The sequence below is a fragment of the Ascaphus truei genome, chromosome 2, assembly GCF_040206685.1.
Source record: "Ascaphus truei isolate aAscTru1 chromosome 2, aAscTru1.hap1, whole genome shotgun sequence".
NCBI classification, from domain to species: domain Eukaryota; kingdom Metazoa; phylum Chordata; class Amphibia; order Anura; family Ascaphidae; genus Ascaphus; species Ascaphus truei.
Genome location: NC_134484.1, coordinates 55,856,391 through 55,869,046, shown reverse-complemented (window position 1 = coordinate 55,869,046; position 12,656 = coordinate 55,856,391). Strand labels below are relative to the sequence as shown.

Below are 12,656 nucleotides of genomic sequence, written 5' to 3'. Positions count from 1 at the left end.
ACAATGATAAAATGGATAAGATAACAAATAGAAAGATGACATCTCAAAGGCCCTACATGGGAGCTAGGCCACAAGCACCTGTAAGGGACGATCACCATAGATACCATGGCCCACCACGAGGAGGGTATTTCAATGGTAATGGTAGATATGGGCATCACGAGCACTATAATGATGGACCCAGAGAGTCATTTAGGGGTTATGATAATAGTGTATTTAGATCTAATAATAATTTCAGACCCTACAACTTACCACCATTTGATCATGAGAGTAATCAACATCAATTGTCTTTTTTAGACCACGACAGGGATTACGATTTCCCCGTACGGAAGAACAGCGAGATAGAAATCCCAGTGGGGAGAAAAGACACCCCCAGGTCGGCGAGACGCAAAAGAATAGAGGATTCAGAGGAAAAAGAGGTGGAAGAAGGAAAGAGAAAAAAGTCAGAGCAGCCAAACCATCGGTAGAGGTTAGCAATATATTCAATATCAGCAGCTATAGAACCACTGAGGTTGAAGAGAAAGTTTTGTCCAGAGGCCTTAATTTCGCTCCCTCCAAGGTACCAAATATGTTTGATCTATATATAGACACTCATAAATTTGCAAGACGATTAACACTAAAAAAGTACTTCATGAAAGATGCTATCAGTAGGGAGGTCATTCAGGACAATAATAAAAACATTGAGCAAAGAGTTATCCCCACCACTAAATTTAAAAGGCCCTCAGTGTTTTACCCCAAACATATTAAGGGAAATTTCTTAGAAACATTTACTGAACTAGTTATTCAGGATATGGAAAGGGCAACCAGTGAGTTTAAAATCCATAAACACAATCTAAGTAAACTGGAAAAAGATGCAGTTAAGAATTTAGAAAGTAATAAACAAATTGTAATAAAGTCTGCAGACAAAGGGGGAGGCATAGTTATCATGGACTCTGACTATTATAAGAAAGAGTCCTTGAGAATCCTAAGCGATGGAACCACATATAAAAAACTACCGTGTAATCCATCTATAGAGTTTAAAACAGAACTTCAAGAATATCTGCACAAGGGATTCTTGGATGGAAACATTTCCAAAAGTGAATTGGAGTTCTTGGATATATCACAGCCAAGGATTCCAATTTTCTATTTCATTCCAAAGATTCACAAAGATCTTTGGAATCCCCCTGGACGCCCCATCATATCGGGGATAAAATCATTGACATCCAATCTGTCTCAGTTTATCGATTCTACTCTGCAGAAATATGTCCCCAAAATCCCGTCATTTTTAAGAGACACCACACACGTACTAAATTTGGTCAGGGACCTTAAATGGGAAGATCATTACATTTGGGTCACGTGTGACGTGACGTCTCTGTATACCGTTATTAATCATGACTTAGGTATCAGAGCAATTAGAAGGGTGTTAAACCAAGATGACAGTCTTGAACAGGGATTCAGAGAATTCATAATAGAGGGGATACGTTATATCCTTACACATAACTATTTCAGTTACGATAACAGCTTCTTCCTCCAGATATGTGGCACTGCCATGGGTACAAGGTTCGCCCCTAGCTATGCTAACATCTTTATGGGCATGTGGGAGGAGGAGTACATCCAATCCAGCAGCCCATTTGGGGCGAGCCTTGTACTATGGAAACGCTATATAGATGACGTGCTATGTATCTGGGGTGGAGGCACAGAAGATCTAGGGAAGTTCCAAACATATCTAAACAATAATAATATGAATCTAAAATTCACATTTAACACCAGCCCATCAAGTATAGACTTTTTGGATCTCACATTATTCATTGAGAAGGGGTCTATTGAGACCAAGACCTTTTACAAAAAGGTAGATGCTAATACGTACCTTCTGGCATCCAGCCATCACAACCATAGATGGATTGACAATATCCCCAAGGGCCAGTTCCTAAGAACTAAAAGGAATTGCTCTCAACCGGAAATATTCGAGATACAGGCCAATGACCTTAAAGATAAGTTCATTCAGAGAGAGTATAATCCCAATAAGGTGATGAGGGCCTTGGAGACTGTAAAAAGTGTCAATAGAGATGACCTTATCTGTATGGATAATAAGAGATCAAAACAATCAGATGGCGGTGAGTTTATTCCCTTCATCACCAAATACAATGGAATGTCCAATAAAATAACACAAATAATTAAGAAACATTGGGGCATTCTACAGGGCGATACAATCTTAAAATCAATATTACCCAAACATCCTCAGATAGTTTTTAAAAAAGCTGACAATCTAAAACTTAAACTATCCCCAAGTTGTCCGTTCAATTCCATGAAAGCACATAATACAACATGGCTAAAGGAATTAGATGGATTTTTCACATGTGGTAAATGCATTGGCTGTAGATATAGCTCCAAATGTAATCAATTTCAATCCAATGTTACGGGGATTAAATTCCCCATTAAATCATTCATCTCCTGCAAGACTCCTTTTGTGGTCTACCTGTTAGAGTGCCCGTGTGGACTACAATATGTAGGGCGAACGGGTAGACCATTGAAACGACGTCTTGCAGAACATGTTTACAATATTAAAAGGGGTCTGGAGACACACAGTGTCTCCAGCCACTTTAAAAGTAAGCATGGACAAAATCCTGAAGGGTTAATCTGTAAAGGGATTGAATGTCCCAAGCAGAATTGGAGGGGGGGTGACAAAATAAATCTTATATCCAGACGCGAAAGCTACTGGATATATACCCTTAAAACCATGACCCCAAGAGGACTAAATATTGAATTCGACCTGGCAGCATTCCTGAGAGATAGTTAGGTTTATATAGTATACTGCTGATGTTGGATATAGCATAACCAGGTTATCTTATGGTTCAATCTAATATATTCTCTTTCCACCTCTGGGTCCTCTATGCCGGCATTGGTAGGGAGTCAGCTTAATAGCTATCTTTCAAAATACAATTTGGAATTATAAGCCATAATGTTGCTATCCACTTTTTATTTATATTTTTATATGCAATCAGATTATTTTTATTGATGTATTTCTATGTATAAGATGTATTGGCATTAGAATATATTAATTATAGCCTATTGCCATTTTTATAAGTATGTTTCACGAATATGCTGGAGTGTATGTATATTGTGATTGTTACTGTCCAGACATGAAGGGGTTAAGTCAGCTGTATACAAATTGCCCTTCATTATCTACAAGTGGACACTCAGTGGGAGTTCCCAGCGAGGACAATTACCCAATGGGAATCCCTCGTTAGCAATGCACAAGGATATAAATAACCTACAGTGCCCCCACGGCTCCATTACCCCTGAAGAAGTGACGTCAGAGTCACGAAACGCGCGTAGGGTGGAGCCTCCAGGACGTGCTGCGGCGTGCATACCCATTGAGAGGAGAAGAGGTTGATTGGCGGGGAAAGTCATCAGAGGAGGGAATAGGCGCTCCGAGTCGCGGCCACGAAGCGGGGACCCACGCCGAATCCAGCCTCCTCCTGCAATCCCTCGGCATCCTCCCATGCAAGCGGACGGCACGTTGTAGGACGCACATAGGGCATTACAGCATGTGAATGCATGTTTTTTACCCTGCTATTTTTATCAATAAATGTTATGTTATCACACTATTGGCGCCCATTCTTGTTCCCACACGGTGTATGGCGGTGCTGACGCTGGAAGTAAAGATCACGTCACCAGCAGCAGCAACAAGTTGGAGCCAACCGGGAGGAGAGCAAAGAAACCTTTTGAGGCCCATTTCTATCTATTTTTAAGTGAGTAGATAGCAACGGTGGGGGTGTAGAGAACTGACCATAGGGTACTGCGCAATGGTTGTTTTGTTTTTATTTCCAGACAAGTCTTCAATCTAAAAGGAATGGGACAGTGTGGACTGTAGATCTCATCCAATATCATCTACTTGATTCATGGGACTGCACTCTGCTGTCAGGTTTAATATCTGTTAGTGCGCCAGGGAATCATTGTTTGTATTGTATATGTTTTTGTGTTTTCTGTATCTTGTTGTTCGAGCACTTTTGAGTGCCAAAGAGCCTACATTTCAATTCAATGGCACCTATGGAATATTCAGCATTTGAAAGATTTTTTATTAATCAGTTACAGAACCAACTCTTTCAATTCATATTTAATCTTAAACAGGCATTACAAATGTTTGTTTAAATGCTCAATGACAAAAGCATGTAAGGGATGGCAACGGCATTTTATTTTATCTCTGCAGTATCTGGGAAACGCAGACTTCAGAGACGCGCCGTCGCAGGGACACTGGATCCAGACATGACAAACGTTAATGTTAACCTGAATGTTTACACTTGCTTTTACAAGGACTGCATCCCTCCTCCTCCTCCAACCACGGTGCCACTGCCAACAAGTCGCCCTGCAGTCTACATGTATGTATCAGCATGAATAGGCGCATGCAATGCCCCATGGTAATGTTTGAATTCTCAGCAGAACAATATAGTGTGATGTAATAGGATGTTAAGAGCACCACAGATCAAACACTAAACATTTTGTATCTGAACAGATATTAAAGGAATCATTCAAATATTGGTTGGATAGTTAGATTTGTTAAAGTCCACAGAGCTTTTGCACATTGCTGCCTTACTGTATCTAGCCAAATGTATCTTGCTGGTTGGCTTCAGTTTAAAACAGTACAGTAAGTATGCAGGGTAGTAGTGTGGAGCAACAGGTAGTGTTCAAAGACAAAGTGATACAAAAACCACATTAAGATAGAACTTTAAAAAAAAAATCAAGACAAAATCAAGTAAATAAGTATTTCGAAATACTGTGGATGGGAACATCTATAGTCCATTGTTGACACATCCAAATCAAATAAGCATACAATACAACATATTATATTGGAAATACATCTGCACCAGAGATTGTTTTTATTATGTTGATTTTGTTATTATGTTAAACCTAATGGGCATACAGTGCAATATTGCAACATTTTAAGGATGATTCACCCCATAATCAGGCCTGACATAATACCAAACTATATCAGCATCAGAGGTATAGGAGAAGCACACCTATAGTATGACAGTATGTCGGTTCCATAGGGGCACCATTGAGACAGACCAGAGTAGGGCTGTCTAAAATTTCAAGGGTGGATAGAACATAGGCATTCCAGTGTTAACAAATATGCCAATTTTCTCTCCACCCCCCCCCCCCCCCCCCCACATTCCCAGTTCTCCTCTTGATTCTCTCTCCATCCCCCCCACCCCTCCCCTGCTGCTGGGGGAGGAAAGGGGGAAAGGGAAGGAGGGGAGGGGGGAATGTAATATTGAATACATCTCCCCGCACCCCCCTCACCTCTCCACCCCCCCCCCCCCCCCCCCACTGCCGGAACATCTCCCCGCCCCCCCCCCCCTGCTGCTGGATGTATTGTGGGGTGAGATTTGTCTCTGTCTGTGTGTGTGTATGTGTGTTTCTGTCTGTGTCTCTGTCTGTGTGTGTGTCTCCCCCCGCTGCCAGAACATGTCCCCGGCCCCCCCTCCCACCCGCTGGCGGCACATCTCCCCGCGCTGCTGTGGCATGTCCCCTCGCTGCCGGCACATCTCCCCCCCCCTCTGGTTGGTACATCTCCCCACCTGCCCCCCCTCCCCCCCCCAGTTGGTACATCTCCCCTCGCTGGTGGCAAATGTTCCCGCCCCTCCACCCGCTGCCAGCACATCTCCCCCGCTAGCTGGCACATCTCCCCACTAGCCCCCCCCCCACCAGTAGCACATCCCTCCCGCACATCTCACATCACACACACAGCCCCGATCCAGGCAAGGACACGCCCCCCCTTTGTAGCCACGCCCCTCGCTCCTGCTCTAACATTTTTGCTGGACAGCCGAGGGAAACTTAGAATGTCCATAATTTGGGAGCTAAGTCACATTGGAAGCTCAAAATAGTTGTGTTGACCTACAAAACCGCAGCAGATTGTCCAGTAAAAGTTTTGTTGTGCTACAGCAGCAGCAATCTCTTTGTAATTCACAATTATTATCGATCACCCATAATTGGCCCTCGGGATTTTTTTTCTTACCTTCTTTGCCGCAAAACTTTTCACATGCCATGTCATCTTTGTATCTCTTCCCAGTGTTTGGTCAAATCGTTCCTTCTGGGAATCATCAACAGAAAATAACAGAACTGTCCCACGAGAAGGATCAAATGTTGTAATCCCTGCAGGTATTCCATACTCCTATACACCCTGTCTGTTAAACACATTGTATTCTACATTACAGCAGGGGTGCCCAGCCCCAGTCCTCAAGTCCACGCCCCCCCTCCAACCCCCCCCAAAAATGTCATGTTCTCAGGATATTCCAGCTTCAGCACAGGTGGCTCAATCTTCGACTGAGCCACCTGTGCTGAAGAAGGGACTGGTTGAGCCACCTGTACTGAAGCAGAGATATCTTGAAAACCTGGCCTGTGTAGGGGTGCAGGGGGGGAAACGGGGGGGGTTGAGGACTGGAGTTGAGCACCCCTGCATTAAAGCATTTACGTAGAGAATACAAGTTGTAAGTCATACAATGTACAGTAAGCCAGATGTAATTCATTTTGTTCATGAGGCACAAGAGTTATGTTTATGGGTCAGACATTCAAACATCTGATTTTGGAAAACATATGTTGCTGCTGCAGGAACATATCCCAGTACAATACTGTATATTGCTGACCTCATAGCAGCACTGTAGTTTTTTAAGAACATGAAAGTATTTGAAATTGAACAGTCAATAGAATGCAAACAACCACATAGCTGACAGCTCATACATTCCTTAGTACACTAATGTAGTGCAGTGTTTTCTTTGATGCTTTCAATGACTGTTCATCAAGATGTAATTTTTGTAATAATTCATCACCGCATTTGTTATATATTTCAGGCACATGGCTTGTAGCTGATTCAGAAATCCCCCCTCTGGAAAAACTGATTATTTATGGTGTTCTGGAATTACATGACATAACAAGCAATAACTTAAAAGCTGACAATGCAACTAGGTTAAAGGCAATTGTACTGAATGCTACTTATATATCTATACAGGTGAGGACAAGTCTACTAATACAATTGACACACGGTGTGCTATATACATACTTTCTAAAAAACCTTATTGTATGTAAATTATTGGCAGAGTTTATAAAAGCAGATTAGGTGTTACATTAAAAAAATGATTATCAGTGACAAGATCAGCAGAGGTAGAAAGTATAATGTATGTATTTGTGAAGCAAAACATTTATATTTAATAAGGGGGTTAGCGCACACACACACACACACACACACACACACACACACACACACACACACACACACACACACACACACACACACACACACACACACACACACACACCCTGTGTCAAAACCAATGTCAAATAATTCCACAAAATTTATCAAAGAAAAACTCTAATCCATTTCTCTGATAAATATGTTGCTGTTTTTATACTGAGATTGCAGCTCAGAGACTTTTAAATATTATTTCTCTTATTTCCCTTGCACGCTCTGTAGCTTGCATTCCGATTTTCTAATGTACAGATGTAGCCAAACTTACTGTACTCGGTGCCATGTTCGCGGCTCATGAATTGGTCCTGTAAGAGCTGCTCGGGGAGACAGAGAGCGAGACTGCTTCTCTCTGGGACTCCTCTTCGGAGCTGTATCAGACTGGCTGGCCGGTAGGAATAACGCTGCGGGGGTCCCGCTTTAATCCTGCCGTGCCGCAACCTGGCTGCAACGTTTACTGTATTTGGTGCCGTGGATTTCAGTGTGTTGGTCCACGGTGCCAGGGACAGTAACTATAGCTTCATCTGTACACAATTAGATAAAACCACAGTTTTCCACTAGTTTCTAATAATATAATATTATTCTAGTTTAATGTATATTTAAAAAATTTATATACATATACATACATATATATAGCAACTGTAAATATTACTGTATGTTCATTTGCATGTCTTAGACAGGTCTGCAACCCTGTCTTTCCCCATTGTCACCCAGCATACAGCGCTTCCACTGCAGCAAGGGATTCTGGGAAATGACATGCAAATGAGCACTCAGTGCCACCTTTTGTCTCAAGCTCGTATTACACAAGCCAATCCTCAATGCCACTGCATGCTGTTTTAAACACAGCTTTTAAACAGAGGCTGGGATGAGATGCAAAGCCATTAGACCTACTCACATACATGTTTCAACCTTGATGGGTATCATCAGTGTGAGGCTGGTCTTAATGGCTTGCAGGTTTGAGACTAGACTAGGTAATAACCACTGTCATATATATATATATATATATATATATATATATATATATATATATATATATATATACAGTGGTTGACAAATCACCAAAAAATCTACTCGCCACACAAAAAAATCTACTCGCCACCTAGTACCAAACGTGTGCTGCTTGGGCCAATATTTACTCGCCCGGTGGTTAAATCCACTCGCCCGGGGCGAGCAAATGTATAGGTTTGTCGAACACTGTATATATATATATATATATTTAAACACTTTCTCTGAGATTTGTACAAATGTTTTTTTTGTTGCTATTAAGACTACACTTTAAATTAATTATCTTCCTACTTTGTTGTGCTATTAGTATTTAGATGTGTGTAAAAATTCCTAGTGTCATGTTTTCTGCTTGTTGCAGGGGGGAAGATTAATAGGAGGGTGGGAGCATGACCCTTTCAAAGGAGAATTACACATTGTATTACGAGGGAACCATTTAACACCTGATATGCCATTGCCAGATGGACCAAACCAGGGTTCAAAGGTGATCGGTAAGTACTGAAGCATAAGGGACGCCTATTTGGCTTTAATAATATAATTAATTTGACTTTCAGACCTTATGATATGCCAGTGTTTGTTAACCATTTTTGCTTGATGACATCCATAGCTCATGAATGAAATGTACGAGACACCTCCACTCCTTTTTACACCATGCTTCTTATTGTCAATTTCACAAACCTGTATGAAATAGGGAGACTAGACGGTGAAGAGGAATTCAATATTCTGTTTTTTGGTCACTTTGTACTATGTAGAACCAGGCCTTACCCGTAGGTTAAAAATGTGAACTCAAAATTAAAACGAAACAAAAATGTAAGATTTGTTACAGCCAATACTGTATACTGCAAGCTGTGTTATCTTTTGTTGACCAGCTTCTGAGTTTTTCATACTGTAGATGCTACAGCATTACAGATGAACCATTGTGGATGCTCAGCTTATGTACACAGGTGCAAAAACACAGCCCTAAAGTCAGCCCAAAACAGGGCACGGAGACGTTTTCTTTGGTTTATCTGTTACTGTCTTTTTTTGTATGAAAAATTGCTGATACATATAAACCTGAAAGGGACAATGTGAGACACATACACATAAAAGGGGCACTATATACTCACCAACATGTTCAACAGTCAGTCACATAGAAATACAGATAAAGGAGCATAGACGGACATAGCATTAAGGGCCAATGGAGCCCATCACAGAAGCATGGCAGCAATTGCTCACATTCATTTCCCAACCTGTCTTGCAACAATAAATAGGCCTTTTCTCCTGATGTGTAGTATTGTAGTTATGCCAACTGATTAGAGGTGTGCGACCTTTTCGTAAAACTTTGTGCGAGATGTGAGACCTTTTCGTAAAACATTGTGAATACAGTGACATTTGCAAAATTCCGCTAAATCGCTGCCTCAGTTGAGGGGGAAAAGTAGCAGAAAATTACGAGAAAGCACCAAACAGTTAGGCCGCGTCCATAGTCCGCGCGCGAACAAAAGGCCGTACCTCAATGAGGCAGGCCATAGAGAGCGTAATGAAGCTCGACCACGCATTTCCCAGACAGACAAAATGATTTGATTTTGTCGCGCGACGGCCGGGTCACGTGAGTGGTTCAGCCAATGAGGGAAAACCACTCACGTGATGTCAAGGGCACGCCCCCGACATGCCCCCCCCCCGTTGCGTCTCTCTCTCCCCATCCCATAGACCCCGGATCGCCTCTGGGGCAGGCGCGTGTTCCTGCACTATGGCCTTGGCCTACGGGTAAAAAAAAAAAAAGATAATTGATTGATATTTTCCAATTTGCAAATTTGTTTTTTGTAAAAAAATAAAATAATAGAGAAAAATTAGAACTGCACATTCCTGAAACCTACTGTGCAGTGCACATAGTTGTAAATATGAACATACGTTATAAATGGGACTCCTTAAAGTAGGGGTTCTCGATCCTCTCCCCAGCGACCAGCAGCCACCGCAGGTTTTAGGAATAACTAAATGCGCAGAGTTTGCATATGCACAGAGTGTTGGCTGGTAGCTACAGAAACCTGGTCTCTCAGCACCCTGAGAGAGGTTGAAACACTGTTCTAAAGGCTTCATCCCGCTGCACATACAGTTTATATACATAGCTTATACAGAGGATACCAGTGCAAAGAAATGGTCCAAATATTAACATTTATTACAGTATCTTTTATTTATTGAAAAACTGTGCAGAGCTCTCCTATTCTTATATATTCCTATTTTTAGGTGTGTTTGGTCAACTTGACCTACATGGGCTGCCCCGATCGGTGTATAAAACAAAGCTGGCAAAAACAGCATTAACGGGCTCAGGGTACATCACTGTTGTGGATGCTGTGGATTGGCAGGTAACAAATAAGCTTAAGAGTTAAGGATTGTAATAACGTATACTGTACGTGCAGTTCTACCACTAATGTAACCTACTACAAGTCCCAGGCAGGGTGGTAACTTTTATCACATGCATACAGTATGTGTGCACATTTACAGCACACATTAAATGGTACACTACACTTAACCTAGTGAATATGGTAATAACTAAGTCCAATTACTTCATGGTCTGAATTAAACTTAGGTCTTCTGTGAGCTAAATGATTCAGATGTAGCAGGTTTAGAGTACTTAGATGTAGCAGGCTTAGGTTTACTCAAATGTAGCAGGCTTAGGTGTACTCAGATGTAGCAGGCTTTAGTGTACTCAGATGTAGCAGGCTTTAGTGTACTCAGATGTAGCAGGTTTAGGTGTACTCAGATGTAGCAGGCTTTAGTGTACTCAGATGTAGCAGGCTTAGGTGTACTCAGATGTAGCAGGCTTAGGTGTACTCCGATGTAGCAGGCTTAGGTGTAGTCAGATGTAGCAGGCTTAGGTGTACTTGAGGCTGCACTACATTATGGGTAAAAACACAGCAGGAGAAATCTCCTTTCTTTAAGCTACAATAGCTGCAGACTAAAGCAAGACTGCAGTTGCCTGTCGCCATAACTCGGGGTACATAGATTAACAATATATCTGTATGTATTGCATACTTGTTGTAATGTACATACAGCATAACCTGCAAATGTGTGTACACGAAGATTAAAAGGCTAATTGCCTCTTCACAAGTTTTCACTACATTTAGATTCCTGTATCACCAAATAATGCCAGCTTTTATCACCTACCTCAGTTTGGTGATCTACTGTATCTTACCTATGTATATAATGGCCACTATAAACATAGGCACAATAAGACTAGCCAACATAGAATATGTAATAAAAAGACATAATATTAACAATGTTGAACCTATTTATATATTAACCCCTTAACAACCTAAGTGGCCTGCTACTCATGGACAGGCAATGAGTAGTTAGCCACTTGGGCAACTAAAGGCTTAAAAAGTATTTGCAAATATACAGCTATGCTTTGTGTGTTTTATTTGTTGGGTGTTTATGTTGCTCGTTAAACACTTTGGTGCCTAGAGGCATTTTTTTGCAACGCATTAGTAGCGTCAGGTGTGGAAGAAGTTTAATTATTTTCTGCCATAGGGTTTAGTAAGGAATCCTATTACATAGTAGGACCCTGTGGTAGAAAAGTATGATTTCTTACTGAAAGTAATGCTAACACTTTGCCATCTTTATTCATTACAAAAGGTGGGAGAAGACATTGTAATAACAACTACTAGTTATGATGCCTGGCAGACAGAAACTAGAAAAATCATCAATATTTCTTCTGACGGGAGAAATCTCACTTTAAATTCCTCTCTTGCTTTTAATCACATTGGTAAGTGTTTGAGTAAAGAAAAGATCATACTGTAATATAATGGACCACAAATCCAATAGGCTAATATGATATACTTCATATATGTATTCACTGTTATATGATTGGTAATATGGTATTTATTTTATTCCATCTCGGTGAAATATATGCATATGTAAAAGGTATACAATGGTGAAGCATCAAATTCATTTTCTTTATTCATCTCTGATGCAATATGAGTGGCAAAGCACAGTGTTTGCAAGAACAGGCAAGCATCTCGCACAATTCAAACTCAACAAAAAAAATAAAACAGTAACAGACTAAATTCAGAATTTAATTCATGTTCCATAGGAAATAATAATGCACGTTGTATGCAACGTATTGCAAAGAAAGCATGGAACCAAAGTCTCACATGAAGAGCTAACTTCTTTCGTCAACCAATCACTAGTTTTGTACTCGAATTTGACCATTTGAGAATAAGAACTGTCAACAAATTTGCTAAAAAGCAGCAAATTGAGCATGTGGGAAAAAAATTGAATGAACATAAAAAACTAAGTAATGAAACATCTAATGCAAAAATGAAATGTGATAATTGTTAACTTGGTAAATTGTTTCATTTCACGAGTGCATTGTAACCACAAGTAAACCATTCATGGTCCCATTTTTCTACCACTGATGAGTGTACCTGGACTCACTAGGTGCTCAGGATAAGCAGTTTATTCA

At 40.9% G+C, this 12,656-nt stretch overlaps 1 protein-coding gene across 4 annotated transcripts in view; it reads left to right on the top strand.

The window, feature by feature from the left end:
* The window catches only part of PKHD1L1 (PKHD1 like 1), a 210,357-nt gene that overhangs the window by 146,324 nt on the left and 51,377 nt on the right, over positions 1-12,656 (top strand). For all 4 annotated transcript variants that reach the window (XM_075582424.1, XM_075582423.1, XM_075582425.1 and 1 more), the window contains 6 exons: positions 4,187-4,355; positions 6,047-6,135; positions 6,825-6,982; positions 8,580-8,709; positions 10,439-10,557; positions 11,828-11,957. In XM_075582424.1, coding sequence (XP_075438539.1) covers positions 4,187-4,355; positions 6,047-6,135; positions 6,825-6,982; positions 8,580-8,709; positions 10,439-10,557; positions 11,828-11,957 — 795 coding nt within the window. The remainder of the gene's footprint in view (positions 1-4,186; positions 4,356-6,046; positions 6,136-6,824; positions 6,983-8,579; positions 8,710-10,438; positions 10,558-11,827; positions 11,958-12,656) is intronic.